At 33.8% G+C, this 23806-nt stretch overlaps 1 protein-coding gene across 1 annotated transcript; it reads left to right on the top strand.

Moving 5' to 3' along the window:
* The first annotated feature begins 7634 nt into the window (after positions 1-7634).
* LOC123659657 (knirps-related protein-like) lies at positions 7635-23546 on the top strand. Its single transcript, XM_045594855.1, has 2 exons — positions 7635-7787; positions 22515-23546. Exons 1-2 carry the CDS (start codon positions 7710-7712, stop codon positions 23544-23546), a joined length of 1110 nt encoding a protein of 369 aa, XP_045450811.1. The 5' UTR covers positions 7635-7709.
* Positions 23547-23806: the final 260 nt, after the last annotated feature.

Genomic DNA, 23806 nt, shown 5'->3' with positions numbered 1-23806 from the left:
AGACAACACAGTTATCCCCTCTAGGATTCTCATCGTTGTCAATGTACGTAAAGACAGTCTTGTTTAATCTGTGCATATTCAGTATGGAACATGAGCATAACAAATTATCGCCTATCAAAACGAAATCAAGAGATCGCGGCGGACTGCAGAGGTATTACAGATTTTATGATGGATTATTATATTCCTATCGGGCCTGCTCTTTAATGTTTAATCGCGGTTCTTATGTGTAAGATTGTGATCGTAAGTACGGGTTAAGGTTATCTGATTTTAATCGTTTTTTCATACGGAATTTTTTATTTTTTTATTTCGCTGTAGTAAACTTTTATTACTAGCCAGGATTTTTAAACATTTTTGAAATATTATTGATTTAAAAAAAAATATTGCATACAATAAAATCAAATTGAGAAAATCTATATTAATTTTATTTTGTTTTTTGAACGTACTTATCTCAAGAGCTACCAGTTCGAATTCAAAATCAATTTTTTGTGTTGAATATTCAATTTACCGAGGAAACCTACAAGCTACATAACATTTTAGTATTTTTTTTTTCTAAAATTGACGCAGATTACAGTGCGGGATACAGCTAATTATTATTAAACACAAATCTCAAAATAATTTTGTAACTTGAAAAACTGGATTCGATTTTTAATATAGTTATTATATTTTGATTGTTGTTTTTTTTTTTTTTTGGTTAAAGCAAACGTAATTTATATAATCTGTGTTACATTTTTCCCGCGCTATTACGAATTAGACGCGCTCACTTACTCGTAGCGTATTTTGTGTGAACGCCATGACACATCGGTTTACATTCTCTATGCTTTTTACTCATATTATACTTTTATTCTTATTTCATCCTTGTTATCTTATTTACTTTTTATTTTATCGTCTCCTGTCTTGATATACAGTTCTCATTCTGTATTTGCTCGATTATTCTTATATTAAACATACACACATACCTACTCCTACATAATAAACACGTGTATTATACACATACATAATTATGTATGTCAGTATTTACTTTAAAAAAAACTTGCAAATACAAATTGAGATTCCGCGTAAGAGGTAAATATTAAAAGTGTGCTGGTTTTACACACAAGTAAGTACATACTTTTTTGTTATAGACAAAAAACAAGTATGTGTGTATTTGTGTAAAAGAGAGAAAGAGACAGATGTTTTTTTTTTGCAATAATCACATATTGTATGACTGTCGCTAAACAATCTAATAGGTCATCTTATACACGATACTCGTACCTTACTTGATATCATTACCCTTATGTATTTTTTTTATTTATTTAGCAATATATAAAAATGATTAACATTAATTTATTAAAATTTTCTTTAGCCAATTAATTATTAACATTTTTTACAGTCAAATGATCGATCAACAAAAAGCGACCTTAATAATCTCTACGAAGAACACTATAATGTTTGTGTAGTCTTCATACATCTTCCTACGTAAGCATTAGTAGGTCTAATAAATAGTCAAAAAAAAGTTAATTAAATATTTTACATAAGTTCTAAAATCTCATTTTTGAACAGTAATTTTCACTTACCATATATATATTGTATACTTTACTTTCCCACAAGATAAAAAAAATTAAAACCAGTCGATGACCTAATTAAATAAATGAACGAACACAAGAAGTGGTACTATAGAATAATTAAAACATCGTACTACGCGAAAACTCTTATAAATCGAATCACGGAAGAGTCAGTAAAAACACAAACATAGAATTTAGATTTACCACATATACAAAACCAGTTTCGCATAGCCCTTACGCCAATGAAATTTCAAACAGTGCAACAATAGAAATGGAACCTTTCATGTAGGAGGGTGGTGACCTGGTTTCTTCTGAGAATACAAATTGACTTATTCATTCATTAGATTCAGATCTTTAAAGGGCTACGTTTGATACAAATGAGTAACGGCCATTGATAGAAGTTTGTTCTACCAGTACTTTCTTCTTTATACAGACTATATAGACTTTTTAACCGACTTCAGAAAAGGAGGAGGTTACTCAATTCGACCGTATATATATATTTATGTAGGTTCATTGATAACTTCGTCGTTGGTTTATAAAACCAATTTTGATAATTATTTTTTTGTTGGAAATGATAAGGAAACCAGGATCTGATGATGGAATCCCAGAGAAATAGAGGGAAATCTCCGGAAATCGTAGTGACGACTAGTGTTTGTTAATTTTTTTTTTCGTTTACTACCGTTGTATTATTTGTCGAAGTAATTGAAGTCGATTTTTTTTCGTTTGCAATGAAACACAATCATACAAATTAAAATTATAGTTCTTTTAATTAATTAATTAACTAAGCATAGAAGAACCTTAAAAAAACATTCTTTTTATATAGGTTTTTTAAAGAAAAAAAATAATGATATCAAAAAGAAAGGTAAGATAGTACCTTTCTATACTTACTTATCGACAATATTTTGAAATTAGATAGAGGGCGGTAGAAGCGAGATGTGTGCTTAATTTTTAATTTGCTTTTGTAATAGTTCAAAATTATATAAAGTACCTGTAACACTTGGTTGAAGAATTGAACGGTTTTTGCAATTAAATTAAAAATATATAACATGTTTTTAATATGTTATAAATAGGTCCAATAAATATTAATCAATAAGATTTACTATAATTAAGACGTAAAACAGGACATTAAAATGTTTTGTCCAATTATTCAGAGCTCAGAAAGTGTATGTTCTACGATGCCGGATATATGTTTCAGAAATGCCATCCAAGAAGTGCAGGTCCTTATGATGTTATCCTGAAGCACGCACGAGATGAATTGTAATCACATGCTCATTTAGAAACCTGTGTGGTGCTCAGGTTTGAACCGTTACCTTCGATTAAGATACTCATATCCACTGGGTCATCTCGGCTTCTAATGGCATAGGCGACGGATTTCTTATAATTGTCAAATGATCAAATACAAAGTTATGATAGCTGGAGTAACTTATTTAGAAACGGTTTTATGGTGTTTTTTTTTAAACTAATTTGTAACTATTATAAAGTAAGAACAGTGAAAATTTAACCGTGAAAATTCTTGTGACACCAAAATTGTTTTTATTCTTTTTAATAATAGTATTCTATACAAAACTAAAATTGATAATATTTAAATATTATGTTAGTATGTGTATGAATAATACAAGTAACGATTTTTATCTCGTCTTCTATATTAGTACCTAATAAATAAAAGGGACTTAGGTCTCAGTATAAGATATCTTTTTAAAGATCACCTTATCAAAGATCCTTATTATCAAGTTAGCAGACAGATTACCTTTGTTCTCGAGAACATCAAAACGAATGTAGGCGAACTTTCTAGCTAACTTTCAGAACGGGACCGTCCAGATTTTATATTCTAGGAACTTATCCTATACCAATTCCCTAACATTCCCACGGAGGTCGGCACAGCAATAATGGCGGTCGGGTAAATGACAGGCCGGGCTGTTTCACACGCTCGCATCAACAACACACACTGATTTGTCCGCACCACGGACAAGTGTAACTGCATCGTAATAGCAATAACCCTTTCTCTCCACTTTGAATTTGTAGACAATCTTATCAGAATTAAAGGTGATTTGAGTTGCAATTCGAAATTTATTTAAGACTTGTGGTGGACTTTCCTTCAAGTTCAAATAGCTTGGCTTTATTTGGCAAAATAAAAGAAGGACATGTCATAAAATCATTTAAAAACCAATTAATGCCTTTTTAACTGTCTCAAAATTAAATAGTAATGACAAAGCGGATGGAAGATCGCTCAAAGATAATTTACAAAATAATATAGATAATTAATTACATTCCGTCTTATTAATTTGTGAATTTATTGTGACCCGAAAAATTAAAAACGCGGTCATCGCACTCGAATCCGAAAAACCAAAATCGTTCGATCGTATCCGATCCGTATTCCCGTGTATTCGAGCATGTAACCCGATGCAACAGATCGATTCCCTTCAAGTATCAGCTAATTAATTTGTCAGTTGCGCTTACGTATTTTGAACTTACGCATTCCATTTTTCTGGCTGACTTCTGTTCAAATTTGTGCCTTGAGGCTATAATGTTAAATTCGAATATCAACTGTCAGAATATGAAGACCATCGGCCCGTATGAACCAAAATTTTATGACACGCGATTCGGGAAAAAAACCGCAAGGGCTGTCAGTGACTTCGCTTTATAATTTATCTCGAATACAATCTAGACATGCAATTACCATATTAATTACTTAATATTTGGTTGACGTACAGATTGAAAACGTTGTTATGTGATACACGAAGGTGTGGAGTTTTTTCGACCAAATTGATAAAGGTGTGAAGGATCTTAAATTAATCTTGAACGGACGTCAGAATTGACGGGTCCTGAATGCTAAATGGCTCTATGGAAATACATGTTATATTTGCATTTGATATATTTAGCTGCAAATTTTTTGCTGTATCATTAAATATGCAAAGGTTTTTATATATAAAAAAATCAACCTAAATCTTTAACTTAATCGTTTTGTCTAACAAAACCAGATTCTCAAAAAAAAAAAAACATAAACGAAATCAAATATCCATAACGAGATAAACAAAAACACGTGTAAGTCACAAACCTACAGCAGACCGAAATCGCAAGACCGTAACGCTCACGACTTAACGAGCCGTTCAAAATATTATAATACAGCAGGCGATATCATAAAACCGACAAATCATTGAGACAGTGGGTTACCAAAGGCTACGGTTCGCTACGAACTTTTTTATTTGAAATACGCCTCTATTTCATGGGATTTAAAGTCTATATGGGTTGTTTAGTGTTGTATGGAGCATCTTGCTCGATCTAATTTAGAGCGGGCGGCGTGATGAGCGGAGCGATAAGCGTGGAGGACTCCATGCTGCGTGATTTACTTGATGCGCCGGATGCGTATTTACAACTCCGCTCTGAGATTTTGGAACCACGATGCGACTTTGTATTGACCGCATTTTATTTACTCTTATCACGTTTCAGTTGTATATTTTTAATTAGATTTATTTTAAAATATTACAACTCTATGTCTACAATTACAATAATAAAATGTTATTGTTTTAATTTTTTTTTCTTTAGATCTTTTCGCCCTGTTTAATTTTCACAGAAAAGTATTACTCATTTTCACAAGTACAAGTATAAAGAAATTTTCATCAACTTATAATTATATTATAACACCCTTTTAAATGTCACTAAATTATTACGAAGTTTTAAATTAGGAACGATCCTATCTAAGTTATTTTAAGCCGTTGTTTGAAAATTCGCATCTAAGAGACTGGAACGTCTTTGCGCACCTGTTCCCTATTCTCACATCAGCGATGTCAGCGCTTATACATACGTTCTGTACGGCCCATTGTTTAAGTTCTATAGCGCTGAAGTTTCATGAATTCGTATTAAAATGTAATCTAATTTAGACCTTAAAGGTTTCGAAATAAGGGATAAATTTAATTGAACTATGGCAGGCTTGTTTTGTTTGTTGATTGTACAGAGGCAGGAGATAAACGATTACTTCGTTGGCCGAGTCGACTTGATCGGTTTTGTTCCTCGAAGTTCGCTATTTGCTATGTTTATCTTAAAGACTCCAGCCTAACATATGTAAGCGTATTGTTGGTTAAACGTTAAAGGTTTTATTACTTTGAGATTATTGATTTTATTTTTCCTTCGTCTCAAGTACAATAAGAAACATATGAACAGACATACAATAATATTATAAGTGTGCTTTGTTATATACGAATTCTGCAACGGTGAAATATTTATTTATTTTTCAAATATTTCTTAACTTAAAAAAAAACTTATTGCTACTCCAGAGATTCGCTAACCATAATGTGTAATATAATCATTTTCATTTCTGTTCCTGTCACAAAAGAAAACTTACTTAAGACGAAATAACCCATCCTAAAAGATACTTACTCGAAAAAAAATTAAAAAAAAAATTGGAACAAAACCTCTTTAGTACAAAAGTATTAATAAGTTTCACGCAACATAACAGTTTAAAAACCGAATCATTTTCATTATCAAAGAAAACGGTATTAAAAGGCATAATGGTAGCAATGGAAAATGTGAGTAAAAACGAACGAATTAAAATTCAAATCTATATATCAAACATTTATCAGTCCATCCAATAACATGCACGGCGGCCCTTCAAATAACCAGCTAAATAGTTAAATGTCCATTTGTAATCGTTACGGTTGGTAAAAAGCGAATTGGGTTTGAGACAAATCCATAACGGAATTCACGATAAGACTCATATAATGTGTGTGTCGTACTTTGTAATTCATTTCGAAATTGAAATTAAATCACTTGCGACGCCGTTTTGGTGATTTGTTTTTTTTTTTTTTTCAAAACGTTATCATCCTTTGTTTTTATTTTTTAATTAGATAATTTTCGGTAAGTGTTTATAGGAATGTTTTTAAAGCCAAATAAAAATGTAAATAAGTGTGTGTGTACTTATGTACGTACGTAAGAAATTATACTTCATTGGCTAGCTAACTACGTTGCAAACTTCTTCATTGACTAGCTAACTTCAGGGTGTCGGGTTTTTGTAACAGTGTGCGCGCGCATCGCAAAAATTCACTCTAATCATTTTTCCCTAAGGTGCCAAAAGAAGTATAACTTAAAAAATATTATAACGAATAGGAATAAAAAATTATTTAACGTAGTACATTGCATCATTACAGCCTATACAGTCCACTGCTGGACACAGGCCTCCACAAGTTCACGCCAAAAATAACGTGAAATCATGTGTTTTACCCATAGTCACCACGCTGGGCAGGCGGGTTGGTGACCGCAGTACTGGCTTTGTCGCACCGAAGACGCTGCTGCCCGTCTTCGGCCTGTGCATTTCAAAGCCAGCAGTTGGATGGTTATCCCGCCATCGGTCGGCTTTTAAGTTCCAAGGTGGTAGCGGAACTGTGTTATCCCTTAGTCGCCTCTTACGACACCCACGGAAAGAGAGGGGGTGGCTATAGTCTTTAGTACCGTAGCCACACAGTACAGTGCATTGTATACAATACGATTACGTTTGACTACAGTCTCCTTGTATTGTCGAAATAAAGATTTCCTTCTAAGTAATTATATTAATTTGGGATACTGAAGAAGAAAAATTAAATCAAAACATACATTCACCCCAACCATAAATCAAATTTCAGACTGCTTTTTATTAACTAAAAGAGTTTTTACACGATCGAAATGTTTATTAAAATAAAAAAAAATGTTGTACAAAAAGTTAAAATCAGGCATACAATATTAATAAAACTAATTTGAAGTACGATGTCAGATTATTATTAAATTGATGAAATACCTACTTACCCAGAAGACGATTCAATTACGAACTCAAATCAATGATTATTTTCAAATTATCCCAAACAGCGAGGGGTATTATTGCTAACTGGACATCCTTAAAGGAAATATACATGTATTAATATTAAAGTTTTTGTTTAGATTTTATTATAACATAATACTTAATGTTTTAGTCAAATTAAAAAAAAAACGTCAAATAAATTATGAAGTAGTTACTTCTAAGTAACTTTAATTTCAAATTTGTCGAAAAAGTTATTTATAATAGTCAACATCGCTATATAGGTCACTCTTCTTCTTTATTTGTATTTTTCATGTACTCATTCGCTAGAGTAATAATTTTTTTATCGTAAATTGTGTTTCGGTATCAAATTACGTTTATAATAATTTCAATTATCTTTGTTACAGATGAATCAAAAGTGCAAAGTGTGTGGGGAGCCAGCGGCAGGGTTCCATTTCGGTGCTTTTACGTGCGAAGGTTGTAAGGTAAGCGTCAACGCGTTACAATTACGTAAATAAATAATAAGCCTCCACTTGGATTAACTCCTCTATCGGAGAGCTGGGTATACCCACAATACAAGCACAAACGCAGTCCAATCCAAACACCCTTATCGCCTATTAAATTGCTTTAGTCCGAGTTAGAACTCGCGAAAGACGCAACAGTTAGTACCGTGACCGCTGCGTCAACGTCGTCGTCTGCGACGTTAGGGGTTAGGATAATCTTTTAACGAATATGATATGTATAATTTTTATAATGTATCATCAGTAATTTAGCCTATAAATTAAAATTATTTCGCGCCAACAAGACTACCTACTAAGTACTATTTTTAACTCGATTGTTCTTCTTTTTAATTATTTGTCTGACAATAAATATATGTATATATATTTTTTATTTATTTATTTATGCATAAAAAACTTAAAACTAACATTACAGTGAACCCAATGCGTTAGTTAACTTAATCACAAATTTTACCTCTATCTACAGATTTTTGTATACAAATAACATTAAATTTAACAAATAATTTAAACAATTCAATAAAATCAATAAAAAAATAATAATAATTTGAACCGGAAAAACCAAAACTAAAAATATAATTGTACCTATTATTCTTTTTTCCATATAAATAAGAATATTTTTTTTTATTATGTTATGGGCTTACTCTTGACCTCAGTCTAGCTCTAGAGCACAGACCAGGTCGAAGATGGAGCGAGTTCGCCCAGAAGAAGCCTGTTCACTCGCGCTTTAAACATATTCTTATATGCTTTAAACATATTTAACTGAGGTAGGGCATAGCAGGAATTTCCTGCTCAAAATATGGAGCAGCCCGACTGGGGTAGTACCTCGACCTTACAGAAGATCACAGCAAAATAATACTGTTTTCAAGCAGTATGGTGTTCCTGTTGGTGAGTAAGGTGACCAGAGCTCCTGGGGGGATTGGGTATTGGGTCGGCAACGCGCTTGCGATGATTCTGGTGTTGCAGGCGTCTATAAGCTACGGTAATCGCTTACCATCAGGTGAGCCGTACGCTTGTTCGCCGACCTAGTGACATAAAAAAAAAAATTCGGGTTGTATGAACTCGGAAATACAGATGCCGGCAGGGAATTCCATTCCTTGGCTGTGCGCATTAAAAAAGATAATTCGAAGCGCTTTGTACGTATGAAAGGTATATCAATCAGGTAGAGATGAAAGCCTGCGGTACGTCTGAAAGTCCGATGGAAGAACGGAGATGGGGGTATGAGCTCGTGCAGCTCCAGGGCACACTCCCCAAAGTACAACCTGTAAAAGACCGTTAGACTGGCAACCTTTCTTCGGTGAGCCAGAGTGTGAAGAAATTTCACCAAACTGGCATTACCGATTAGCCGCTTGGCTCTGCGTTCCACTGAGTCCAGTGTGGCGAGTTGATATTTAGCTGAGCCATCCCACAAATGACTGCAATATTCCATGCACGATCGGACTCGAGCTTTGTACAGAAGCTGTTCAGGCGTGAAATATCGCTTAACCTTATTTAAGATGCCAAGCTTTCTGGCCGCAGTTTGCGCTTTGGACTCAATGTAATTGCCAAAGTTGAGGTTAGAATTCAACTCTATGCCCAGGAGGTCGAGGGTATCGGACACAGGGACAGGTATACCACGGAAAGTAGGAGTCAAGTTGAAAGGACTCCGTTTGGAGGAGAACAAACAAGCCTGCGTTTTAGCGGCGTTGGACGTGACCAGGTTGCAATCACCCCATTGGGATACTTGCCCCAGTATTGAATTTGTTCGTTCTACCATGGCCTCTCTCTGAGAACGTATTACGTCCTTGCTGTCTCTTGCGCTGGACAAATATCTCTGAATGAATTGCTTAATGTGTTGCTAAGTGATAAATTAAAGAACGGATGAAAAAACAATGTTATTTTATTCCTTAAAAAGTTCAATAAGAAAATTGCACAAAAAATCAGTAAAGTTTTAGAAAACGTGTCGTCTTTACCTTTTATCTTAGGAATTCTAACGCTTCAGCCTGTAATATCCCAGTGCTGGGCATAGGTCTCTTTCTCTATGTACGTAATAAAACGAACTACATCTTACAACGACGAGTTATAAAATGGGAACTTATTTACGTAAGCAGTCGATATCAGAACTGAGGTAGGGCACAGTAGGTAATTTCCTCGACCTCGACCTTACAGAAGATCACAGCTAAATAATACTGTTCTAAAGCTCCTGTTGGTGAATAACGTCACCAGAGCTCCTGGGAGGAATCGGTCATAGGGTCGGCAAGGCACTTAAGATGCTTCTAGTGTTGCAGATGTGTATACGCAACGGAATCGTTTTACCATCAGGTGAGCCGTACGCTTGTAGAACTTGTCAGATTTTGCTCTAATACAAAAGAGGCCACTTAAGAAGCATCAGTTTCGAATAATAATTAAAAAAATTATATAATCGGTAATTCCAGTAAAAAGTCATGAAATACACAAAAAATACAGTCGAAATGAAAACCTTCTCTTTTTTTTAAGTCAGTTAATAAATAAATAAATTGAAATCAAATTTCTCAATTACGGTTAATTACGTAGATATAAAAGGTCAAGGTGAAAAAGAAACACATTTTTAATCAATTTTATCAAAATCATTAAAACTATTAACAAATGGAAACGATGTGGAAAATCGTTTTGTGTAACTTTCAAATAATTGTATCAAGGTCTTAAGGCGTTTTCAGACCGTCGTAGTAAGCAAAAAAAGAGTTTCTTTTAATATTTGTTCTAATACATAATGTAAATTGCCCAAAACTTTTATTTTACCGTAAATGCTATTTGAAAGGCATAAATACAAAAATTTTGAGAAAGAAAAGTAGTCAAAAAATTTATCCGGCTTAAGAATGGTTATTCCATTTTAAAATTCCATTACGGATACATAAAAAATTTACGAGAGTAAAAAAATTGGATAGAAAAAAATATTTTTAATAATAATACCAAAGGTTAATATGAAGCGACTTGAAGTCAATAAACAGGTATCAATATATGATCCCCGACCCAATATTAATTGCAATTAGTCGATTCCGAATCCCTGTCGATTAATTGATAATTATCACATACAAATATATACCTTATTATAGACGAAAGATATAGAAATAAAAATGAATATCTTCTGTACATTTAATGAACACTGTTTCTCCGGGAGATGCACTTGAATAACTCGTTCACGCAATACGCCCGTTATAGTTTTTTTGCTGAGGCGAAATAAATGAGAATAGTATTGTTTTGATCGTAGGATGCATAAATTAACACGTAATGTACGTCCTTTTAAGATTATTTCATAAAAATTTAACCACTTACAAAGAAGTAGATGAATTAGCTACTATCGCTAACTTAACATAGCAAGTGAGAGAACACGGACACGGGACGGGTCCTAACAAAGTAACGCGTAATAAACTTTGATATATATTTTTTATATCTTAACTTAATACTTGTGTTATAGGTAACAGGCGACTGTTAGCAAAATTTTTTTTTTCGATACGTATACATATAAATAACAAATATATGTTACGCCCAAACTCAAGCGGGAATAGATAACTCGCGGAGCAGAAAGCAAGGGCAAAAGTACGACAAACTATGCTAATTTGCGAGGCAAATGAAATTTACTTCAAGTTTATATTTTACTACAGCCCCCTATAGCAAAGTATAAAATAAACAAAATACTAACATCATTGACGATGCAAAGCAGGTAAGCATCTTTTACGTAAACCACGCAATTTTATCAACTGGAACAGCGACAATGGTGTTTGCGTCACAACTGTCGCAGGATGCAGGAAACTCGGTCAATCGACTACGTAACATCCCCGATTTAATGATACCATTTTATTTAATCTTTAACCCATGTTATGGAAACCTAACCCCTTTACAAAATAAAAATATTTGTATCAAGAACTCAAAAGTAGATTTGATCAAGAAGATTTTATGCAAGTCAAACTTATTGGTATCTGTAATTTGGAAATTTGCTTTTCAAAAATGTAACGCAGTCATTAACTATTGATAAAGTTATCTGATGAATGTAAAAAAGTTTTTGCCATCAAACTTCACTTTATCCATCAGATATTTCTATGACATCCTGTGAATTATGGATTATTTTATTACTTGATGTAAAACAGGCGTAGAGGTGTGTTTTACGTCTTGAAGATAAAATCCATTTGTAACTTATGTACTTAATTTTTATCAGTTCTGATAAAACTGGCCCTAATAGCTGCAGACAAATTTTAAATAAAATTTGAATTACATATTTCGAAATTTTGACATTAAACCGAACATTTGCAATTAATTATTAATTTAAACCCAAAACAAAACTAAGTAAAAACCCTGAACTGGCATTTCATATGTCGATTTTCTTTAATAATCAATCTTTAAAACTAATGTTACAAAATCAAGGCCTGATGTAGGGCGAAAAAAAACACACTTCAAAGATGATTTTGATTGATTATAATGATTAAATGATATGTTTGCGATCTCAATGGAAACGGAAAGGTTGGTCATGGTTTGACTCCTATTGACCAACAAGTTCAGAGGCCGTAAAATACAGACGAAATTTGTATCGAAATAGTTGAAAAACTTTTTTGAATTGAATCAAATTATACGGTAATAGCTTGTAAGTGATATTTTTTGTGCTGTAGTTCTAATTTTAATGAAAAAAAGCTACGAACATTAAACCTTTTTGTACGCTACTGGTCGGTAATAACATGTAGGTTTTTGTACCTAATTGGATCGCGGAAACTTTTTATGTCTTACAGGTTAAAATAATAAAAATACGATTGACATTACTGAGATTCTAGAATATGCATAAGAATATCGAATCAATATTAAACAATATTAATCATCAAATTAGTTATGAACAAAAACTAAAGATCACCTTTTAAATTGATCCTTGAATAATAAAATTAATTATTCCTAAATATCGATATCAATAACATATTAGACGAAAAAGAAAAATATACATAAAACTGAATATCATATCAATTTCGAGTCATAGAAACTATTCGAATGACCTAACCTTGGAAACATGTACAATATCTTTATTGACCTACAGAAAAATTACGGAGAATATAACCAACCATCAAACTAATTGACCGAGTCATTCGTTCGTAATAAATTATTAAAACATAAGAAAAAAATCCATTACGATATTATAAAATTTAACGTAATTATATTTTCAATGCGTGTAACGTAGTGTTGTAATACATTTTAATAACTATGCGCAGTCTCTTTTGATTGTGTTACGAAGGAACATAATTTATATTAGTTTTTTTGAATACTTGTTACAACTTCAACTATTATTTGTTTAAAGCTATGTATAAAAAAGTGTGTAATGCGTTACTAAGACAACGACAAGAAAGAAAAAGAACAGTACAGATCAACGCTGCATAAAATTGTACCAAGGCTATGGAATAATCATTTCAAATGTGTGTTTATACTTCGTCATTTACCCATGTTTTATACTTGATTCTCTGTTTCGAATTGATCATTTACAACATATGTAACTATTGGACAAAATAACTTATGAGGAGTTCAACACATTTTATTATCCTGTTATTTTTTATTAAAAAAGAAGCCAAAATTTCCACTCTTAAAAATATCAACTAATATAATAATATTATTACTTTTAAAATGAAATATACATCTCAATCTTAGCGCAGTGATTGATTCGAAAATCATTACCCTGGATAATCATTAATTGCATGATTATAGAAAGGAATAATTCAAATAATCATTCGATTAAAAGTTTCTTGAATATGTTGTTGATCGTAATAATCACTATTGACATTGAAAGAGCGTCTCTTTGTCGGTCGGCTGCGCAGTTACCGGGTCCCGTACGGCGTGATTGATGGACATGAGCAAAAACGTGTGACCATCCAGCACTGCTCCAATTACGAGCTCATATGAAATTACTATTTTCTACGTTCGTACGTCATTCAGTGTATGATCGCTTGGGTAATAACGATACTTTTTTTAATGTTGTCTTAATACATGTTGATGAGTTTCGTCTTTTTGATGTATTAGTTTTTTAACCGACTTCAAAAAAGGAGGATGTTACTCGATTCGATCGATATATATATATATATATATATATATATATATATATATATATATATATATATATATATATATATATATATACCATTTATAAACCGATTTTGATAATTCCTTTTTGTGTTGATAAGAAAAAATCCCAAATATGGTACCATAATAAGGAAGCCAAGATCCGATGATGGAATCCCAGAGAAATCGAGGGAAATCCTCGAAAATTGTAGTGACGACTAGTGCGTTTGTTAATTTTTTTCATCTAGTTACTTTGTATTAATTGTCGATGTAATTGAATTCGGTTTTTTGCGTTTGCGAGCAAACACAATTATATAGTTTCACGCCTTGTTTGTGTGATCTGTCTATCTGTGATTTTGATTAGTGAAGACAGAATTTTGATACATTTTGTATTGGATTATGTCAAAAATTTTCTTTGGTAAGCAAAAGTAAAGCTCAAAGATGAAATTAAGTAAATCGGTTTATGGATTGCAACAATAATTTGTATATTTGTTCGCTTTTGTCTAATTATGACCATTATGTTGCCAACAATACCATGAAATCGCATCTCAAGTCAGATTAAGAAGCCAAGGGCGTTTAGCAAATCCGGATGCTTTCTGCGACCATCCGACGGTCGCACGACCGTCAGCGGCAAATTATATTCAAATTTGGAGCAAATTCAAATTACAGTAGTGCACGCGAACGGAAAAGTTCGGCAACACTTGGGCTAAAGTGGAGAGGTCTCGTTTCTCAACCGGCCCGTAATAAATCATGGCTACTAATTTGTTTTTAAAGGTTTTCTGCGATTATCTGTGTGTGTAATCGCGTATTGTGCGGGGACAATCAGCCGTGGCGCCGTGCCGCCATTGTGCGCGGAGCTCAGTAGTTAAAAGGCACCGCTTCGCTCCGTAATTTGTCACCCGTATTAGTTTCAACCTCAAATAAAACAAAAGTCTCGCCTTTAATGGCCTCGGACGAGACTGAATTAATCGGATTGTTACTTTATTCTTAATTGGGCGTTCAGCTGTTTAACGTTAGCGGTTTTATGCCCTTAATGAGTTTTGCGCAAGCTACCTACGAGCGCGCTCCGCGCTATACTCATTAACGAAATCAATTGCTTTAGTTCTATTTCTGTTTGCAAGAAAATAAAAATATTCAAATGTTACATATCACCATTAACATTTGCAGGTGAATATCGCGCTGTTTATTTTTCTCATTAAACCAACAGTATCAATATTGACGCGTGCTTAGTAATCAACTTTATTATATGTTATAAAAGCTTATATAAATTCGTGAGCACCTGTCGTTTCTTTTCATTAAATAAAACATTATCACGGACCTTGCAACGAAAATGGCTAATTAAAAAAATTTGGATCAAAATCAATCGGTTCATTTGACGCGACGGCCGTCAGCATATTGAAACAATATCAGCAATACCATTCACGGCTCGAATCGATTCGTTTCGATTCTGACGACACGATTTGATTTGAATCCGCTCCAATCTCGTATCCTCCATTCGTCTTCCGTTAAAGGAATATCAGATTAGAATCCAGAACGGTGACAGGACTTAGAGTTGAAATTCGTTTAATAGTGGGTCAGTTGTTAATGATTGTCATTGTCTTACCGGCGTTATGAAACTGTCAACGGACGCAACTGTTGGCAAACCGATCGACTTATTGGAGCATGGCGATAATTTTTATTCACGTCACGAAATGCGGAGTACGCGACGTTAGTTAGTCCCTTTGTAACGTGAATTACCTAAGGGCGAGCACAGGCTTGCGGAGTTACAGATGGGCTGTATTTGTTGAAATTGTCTTTTTATCGTCTGATAAAAAATTACTTAGGTAAATTTTTTACTTAGCTACGTTTTTATTATTTACTGTTCCGGAATTTTAGTGATCAATTTACCTTTTACCAGTAAAGATCATTTTTTTTATTATTTAATATTAACTTTTAAGCATATTTATTTTTCTTATTTTGGTTTTTATTCTCATTTACTTAACCAAATTTATTTCTCAATTGATTATGTAAAAGTAATTCAAAATTATCAATCACATATCTGGGAATCGTGTCTTATGTCCATAGCCGTCCTTAAGTACTTTATTGTGACAAGTGGCATTTTGACGAATGACTCCTAGCGACTGCGCGAGCGACTCCATAATAGTGACTTAACTTTGATTTATGACAATTGATAGGCGGATTTGCGTCTGTTTAAACAGATGTATTTATACTTTGTATTGACATAGGCTTACAATACATTAAACAGCGTATAAATACTTCATCGCTTTGCAAGGCCGACCTGTATAAAGAGTTTGATCTCAGCCCTACAATGTGTGTTGATGTATATTTAATGGCATATATCTTTGGTAATTAAATCGGATGTAAAGATAAGAGTCACGTGTCTGTATTTTCAGCTTACTCGGTATGACATAGAATGCTCATTATTTATTAAATATATGTATATCTTAGAATGAATATCACGTTAAGTATTAAAATAATTACGCAACGATGTCCAGCTTGTGTAATGTCATAACGGTATGATGACTAGTCGCATATTATTAGGTATATACTTAAATATTTTACTAAAATTCTGTCTAGATAACTAGCAGTATGTTTAATATCTACTACATAAAGCTCATCTAACGAGAATAAATAAATACACACACATAAATGGAATCCGGAAACAGACACAACACAAACAGAAACGCCCGATAAAAACTAACATATGCCTCTTACCAACAATACATATTTGCGGGAATCAAATCTACACTATTAGTAAATAGTTTTCTCTGACAACTACGACATTATGGCACTATAGACAAATTCAATAACAGTATTTAAAAAAACAGACGAAAAATGATGACACTGGAATCTCCACGTCACTAAAACGATATTTACGATACAAACGTTCCAATTTCAAATCGAAACCGGATATCGAAATATCAGAAGCAGTAATGCACAGCATCGACTCACATTACACGAATAATCGATTGTATCCTAATGTCAAGCGTAATCAAAACATCGAGAATCCGTTCAGGTCAGCGCCTTTGAATGAAAACGAGAACTGACGTCCCGTATCTTCACTTGCATCGATTCGACCGTCAAAAATAACGGATAATCGATTGGCGACTTTATGATTTGTGTTTAAAAGTTTAAACTTCGATTGTTTGTTCGAATGTTGAAGAACTACTGAAGATTAGAGGTCGTCTTCTGGAATGTTCTCACGCGTGTTTTGTTTTTGTTCGTTATAATTTCTTTATGTTCGACGCCCCTGATGTTTGCGAACAATTTGTCAATATTGCCAAAAATTGGGTCATGTTTTGTAACATAATTTTTTTTCTCATTCATAAATACAAAATGGTAAACTATCACATTTTTTTTAAAGTTTATTAATGTTAGTATCAAAGTATCAGTATTATGTTTAAAAGACATTCAGTCAGTTAGTTCAGCCTATTACAGTCCACTGCTGGACATAGGCCTCCCCAAGTTTACGCCAGACATCCCGGTTTTCCGCCATTCTCATCCAGCCTATTAAATTATTATTCAATGGATATTACTTTAATTAGGATAAACTATTATATGAAAATTCAAAACCTAAATACAACGCCAATACTTTTGACCCGACTATCATACAATTCACTTACAAAGTATACAAAAAAGATACATAACAATACTAAAACAAGACTCTCTATTACACACACTTCTTTTAAGCTAAGCTAAGTATTTCTGTCAAACTACCGAAATAAAAATAAAAAGTTTACAAGATAGATCAGGTTGCCAATTACATAGAAAATAATAAATCAAGAGGCAAAATTATTAGTTACCTACAGTATCAACTCGTTCATTACGGTATTTTCATATACATACTGCTGCTTCAAGTCACACCCATTATACTAATGGATTATTTATTCGATCCCCGAGATTTATGATATCAGCATCTATTTGTTGTGATATTCAAGGTGGACTTGTGCAGATGTCACATTACGGAAACACGGCGCTGAATTATCGTTTAACATTAGTTACTTAATAACATATGCGTAGCACAAGAACTTGTAAGAATTTTATTAATAAACATAATTATGTTTGCTCGCAAGCGAAAAAAACCGACTTCAATTACATCAACAAGTTATACAACGTAAGTAGAAGAAAAAAAAATTAACAAACGCACTAGTCGTCACTACGATTTTCGAGGGTTCCTCTCGATTTCGCTGGGAGGCCATCATCAGACTCTGATTTCCTTATGATGGTACTACCCTTGTGATATCTCCTTTCCCACAAAAAAAGAATTATCAAAATCGGTTCATAAAACGACGAAGTTATCCCTGGACATACATAATATATAACGGAAAAAGGAGGAGGTTGCTCAATTCGACCGTATACCTCCTCCTTTTTTGCAGCCGGCTAAAAACTAGTTTAGATTTTACTTAGAGAAAGTACGTAATCATGTTAATAGATTATATACATATTAACTATCATGAAACTTTAAGTATAATTAATTTATTAAAAACAAATGCTAATTTGTAAAATGATGATTGATTTTTTTTAGCCCACTCGAATGAACTCGTTTTTGATTTTATTGATTTTTCCTTTTTTATATTTATCCTATCAAATCCTGCTATCAAAGTAACAATTATTCAAAGTACAATATATGAGTTCGCTTTCAAGGTCAATATCGACGTTTTCACTTACCGCTTATTTAAACTTCCAATGTTTCGACGACGTTGCAGACGGCTTAGTAATAGTATAATGTCACTTTTATAAGCAACATTACACCCAAACAAAAAAACAAGCAAAACTCTCGCTGCCATACTCTAACTATAGTTTCTCCCAAAATATACCAAAAATGACATATTTAAAAATCTTATTAACGGCCCTGCAATTTATCATGCATGTATATATAAGTACATGTACCAAAATACGTCAAACACTGCGGTAGGTGAGTACTAAGGGGAGCACTAAAATGTGCTATAAGTTTTATACCCCACTTTATGGACTTCTAATGGGATAGAACGGAATTTGCTCAGCACCTTTATTATATCTTACTTTGTAATGAACATTATTGTTTTCGTTTTTTTATGGAGCAGACTAATGGGTCGTCTGATGTGATCTCTGCCGCTTAGAGACTTATGATTAGTTTCTATAAAATATGTCTTTGATGTAATTAGAAACTAGTGAGGGAAGTTTTATTTTGCGAAACAAAAACTCAGGTAGGGTAGTAGTAGGTAGGAGTGGGTAGGTAGTATTTCAGATAGTTCATAGTGACCGAACATTTAACATATATTATGTAATAGAAAAATGAATAGCGCTTAAATCTTTCTTATCCCGGTAAATGTGCAAACCACGTGGGATAGAGTTTATTCGAATGAAATCACACAGTGCAGCTAGTGGTATATTGGATTTATTCGAATCCAACTCCGAGTGACATTCGAAAACTCGATTATGAAATCGATTACCAAGTCTCGAACCTCGTCAATCCGCATTATCTCCAGTATAATACTCGGAGCCGCATCCTTAACATAAAATACATCGAATGGCCGATATAATTCAAATCTTTATCGAGTGCAAAGACGCTATTAGGGTTTCTATAATAAATGTTATTATCCGTCTTTAATGTATTTGACATTTCCTTTTTCAGTGATTCCGCGGTACGAGAATTTCACATCGAACACTTAACGAGTACTAGCTCAGATTATTAAGGCCTTTGCTAAACACGAATTTATCGCTTGGCCATTAAATCCCATCGCACATTTATTGTCGATAAATAATAACGGAACCATAAAAAGTAATGTATAGACGAACGCGTAAATATTCGAACAAACGGAAAAAAAGGTAATACAGTCAGCCTGTGAAGTGCATTTATTAAGAATAATTTATAGACGTTCAAAATGTATTGCTGAATGGCAGTACTAAAGTTTATATTAGTCTGCCTGATTGTACTAGGAACCTATCTCTATACATATAAGGCTCTATATGAAGCATCGTAGAGTACAGTCAGGTGGACGAGTAATGGAACTAAACCGTATTTTGCCATTAAATACAATGCGGTATTAACCTTGACAGTTCAAGCAATCTACTAATAGGATGTATTCATAAATAGTTAAGCTTGCAATAATGGTACCATATATGACCATGTTTTACGTTCTAAGGTTCCTCAAGGACTACGCGGTATTAGAAGGGTTTTTGATTTTATAACCTTTTTGATAGACAATCCTATAGAGTTATTACTGGTAATATCGCATTAGTATCCCATACTGATTAGAACATGATAAATGTCTCTTCACGTCTTCGCTTCATAGGCTCCAATATGACGAAAATAAAGCATACGTCTATTAAAGGAAAAAAACAAAATGGAATTAAACCCAACCATAACTTACTGAAAAATAGTGAAAATATAACAATGAAATTAAATATCATCTAAAATAAATTTTATATTTACTTAATACATAAAAATCCCTCACAGAACAAGTGATATAAAACAATATATAAAATAGTTTATATAACTACTTTGACAGCAAAATCAATATCGATTAGAATATTAACTAAACCGTTAAAATATCGAAACATGTACGTTAACGACATATAATAATTTCATACGAGTAAGGATATATATATTAAAGAAACGCATCCAATAATCTCAGCTCAATCGCCGGGGTCAGAGGTGACGGCGACTTGCTTGGCTCGTCCTTTTAGTTTTAATAAAATTATGCATATATTATTAGCCAATACACCACCGTGCGTACGGTTTTGTGTATCCTCGTGACCTTACGAGATTAATTGTTGATTAATTATGTAGACGGATTAATATATAAAGCTTTATGTGACCACTTATATTCATGAGAGACTTTGTTTTGTGTATGTAATGGATAGAACAACAACTAAAAGACTTTTTGTGTATTGCAGTCTTAATTTTTTATTTAAAAAAAAACATGTAACATTTAGGGTTTCTTTCCATTTCAATACAATTATTCTCCATTCTGTTGTAAAGCTTAAAAAAAACTAAAACAAATAACCGTCAAAAAAATATTAAAATATATATTAATGGATTTTAATTATATTTGCGATTATATGGAAACAAAAAAACGACTCTCATTAAAAAAATTATTACGTAAGATAAACACGAAATTGACGTTTAAATGCTTTTAGTTTCCGCTTATCTGTAACAATATCGACTATATTCACTAATAAAAATAAAACTTCTTGTTATAAACACAAAGTTACATGAAAATTAAACGTGTACATAAGAAACAGATGCGCAAATTACAACCTCGCCGGGGCATCTGAGGCTTATCTGATGCATTAATTATAACATCAAACTAACACGTAGAACAGGAAAATATTCGTACTCTGTGGTTCGAATGAGTTTAGGTTCAACAGGTCGTGGGTTTGTGAAATCTGGTAGACGGAAAACTTTTACTGCGTAACGTGATGACTGGCAGATTTCTTTCGACTTTTCAAAGGACTTTTCGATTTGAATTACTACAAACTTATAAATATATTCTTATTACTCCACCAGATTTTAACAGAATGAGAGTAATCATTGTAGTAGTAGGACGACTTAAGATCCTGATTACAAGATATGCTAATTTATATTTCGAATATTCTAAAATTATTGGAATCCTAAAAAGATATTGGGATCTCCTACACGAAGAAAGAGGTCAAGCAATGGGACATTAAAGGCTGAACCAATCAAAGGAATTGAGAGCAATGCGGGTGTACCCATTAAATCCTAGCTCACATTTCTAATTACTACAAAATAAACCAAATATTTGTTAATTATTGCACATCAGCGTATCTTTGAGATATTCAACCTACCACTATGAGATATGGAACCAACTGCCGTAATGAATATTGATCAATAGTCACAAGTGCTCACAAAAATAACCGATAATAATGAAAATACTTTGAATGTCACCGTGTAGTTTAAAGCGGCTAACGCGATGACGCGGCGCGGGCGCCGACTCTATCTAACATTTGATCTCAAACGGCGTTTACACATTCGTAAGATTCGAATCACGCGCGAAACGCGATTTAAAGATGGCATTGTTTCAGTTTAAATTCCTCATCTATGACGCGATCGATGCAATCGTGCTCGATTTATCATTCACCCCGTGTTACGAGAATATTTTGGCAACGTCCACTACATTAATATGCCTTTGTTACTCGCACACGCCGAAGCAAAGATCTAACCTCAAAGTACTCCTCGACCTTCGACGTATCGTTAATTTTTCCTTTTATTTCTGATCACCCCGAAAAAGCTTAACAATGGAATCCGATTACATAACGATTTAAGCGAATCCAAGGTCGAAAAATGAAACCGTATATAAACGAACGTAGCCGACTGGAACCGAACCTGTGGCCTATATCCAACGGAAGCAGCGTCTCAAGCCGTAAACACTACGTTAGTAAGGCGGCGGTTTCACTTTCGATGTTACGCACTCGACTTGTAACCAACAGGCCGTGTAAATACGACTTTACACACGACGACCGCTTCATAGTATGAAATGATTTCAAATATAATTTACGACTTATATTTTCAACAATATCATCAATATTTATATTAACAATATAATAAAGACATAACCTACAACAATAACAATTAAGACTCCAATAAATTTTGTTATTTATTACAATTCCTTTTTCTTATTCTTCTAATATTTGTTCTTTTTTTCTTTTCAGTCATTCTTCGGACGATCATACAACAACTTAAACTCAATCACCGAGTGCAAAAACAATGGGGACTGTGTCATCAACAAAAAGAATAGGACTGCGTGCAAGGCCTGTCGACTGCGTAAGTGCCTTGTGGTTGGCATGTCCAAATCTGGCTCCAGATACGGAAGGCGGTCAAATTGGTTCAAAATACACTGTCTCTTACAAGAACAGCAACAAGCTGCTCAGTCACAATCCCCACCTAGAATGCCACAGTCACCTCACCTCGCGCCACCATTTCCTCCCCACCTTTTTCCTGGACTCGCAAGACCTAGGACTAAAGAAGAAATGGCGTTATTAGGTCTGGATGATTATAAAGCCCCTTGCTCCGGATCTCCAGATTCACATCGGAGTTTATCACCTCCGAAATTAGACGAGAACTCGCGGATTACACAATCTCGCCCCCTGGACAAACCATTGAACTCACCTAGAGATGCTTTTCTCCCTCTTCCCTTAGGAAATATTTCTATGCCACACTTTCCCCATTCGCCGTTTTTACACCCGCCACCTTTTCACCCTTTCCCAACAAATCATCCGTTACTGTTCTCGCCTGGTTTCCATCCAATTTACTCCAGGCATATACTAGATCATGCGGCGCTAAGGCAGGCAGTAGAAAACAACAATGACGTAAGATACGACGACAACAATACGGAAAATTCTAAAAGATTACTTTTAGATGAAATCCTTAAACAACAACGATCCGCTGCACCCACGCCACAGGAGGAAGTAATATCTGATGCTGAATTTGTGCCTTCACCACCAAAGGAAAGGAGAACATCGGAATCTCCGTTGCAAGAGAATCCTATGGATTTGTCAGTTAAGTCCGATGATCGGTCGAGTTCGGCCCGACGGAGGTCAGACGATAGTGAAGTGATCGCGCCAGAAAATGACGATCGAGAATCAATCAGTGACCAAGTGTCCGCCAGTGAAGAAGAAGAAATTGCCTATTCCCAGCTGAAGCGGATTAAGCACCATCCGCTAGACCTGACTACCAAAGTCTAATGCCTCACAAAATGAATCGTTCTAGTAAGCTCTAATTTGTCTCATCGATACATCATGATTAAGGCCAGTGAATTGGATGGTATTACGGTAGGATGAAAAGGCCTAGTAAAGTTTGTTTTGTGAATTGTTATCAATTGATTAAAGAGTCTATCCAAATATCCGTATCTTTAAGTAGTTCGTAATAAATAAAGATGTTATTCATAATTAAAGCCGAGTAGATATGTGTACAAATTGAGTGTAAATACTAACTTATTTGTACC

This window comes from Melitaea cinxia, chromosome 14, assembly GCF_905220565.1.
Source record: "Melitaea cinxia chromosome 14, ilMelCinx1.1, whole genome shotgun sequence".
NCBI classification, from domain to species: domain Eukaryota; kingdom Metazoa; phylum Arthropoda; class Insecta; order Lepidoptera; family Nymphalidae; genus Melitaea; species Melitaea cinxia.
The sequence above is the reverse complement of the archived record's forward strand: the minus strand, read 5'-3'. Positions and strand labels throughout refer to the sequence as shown.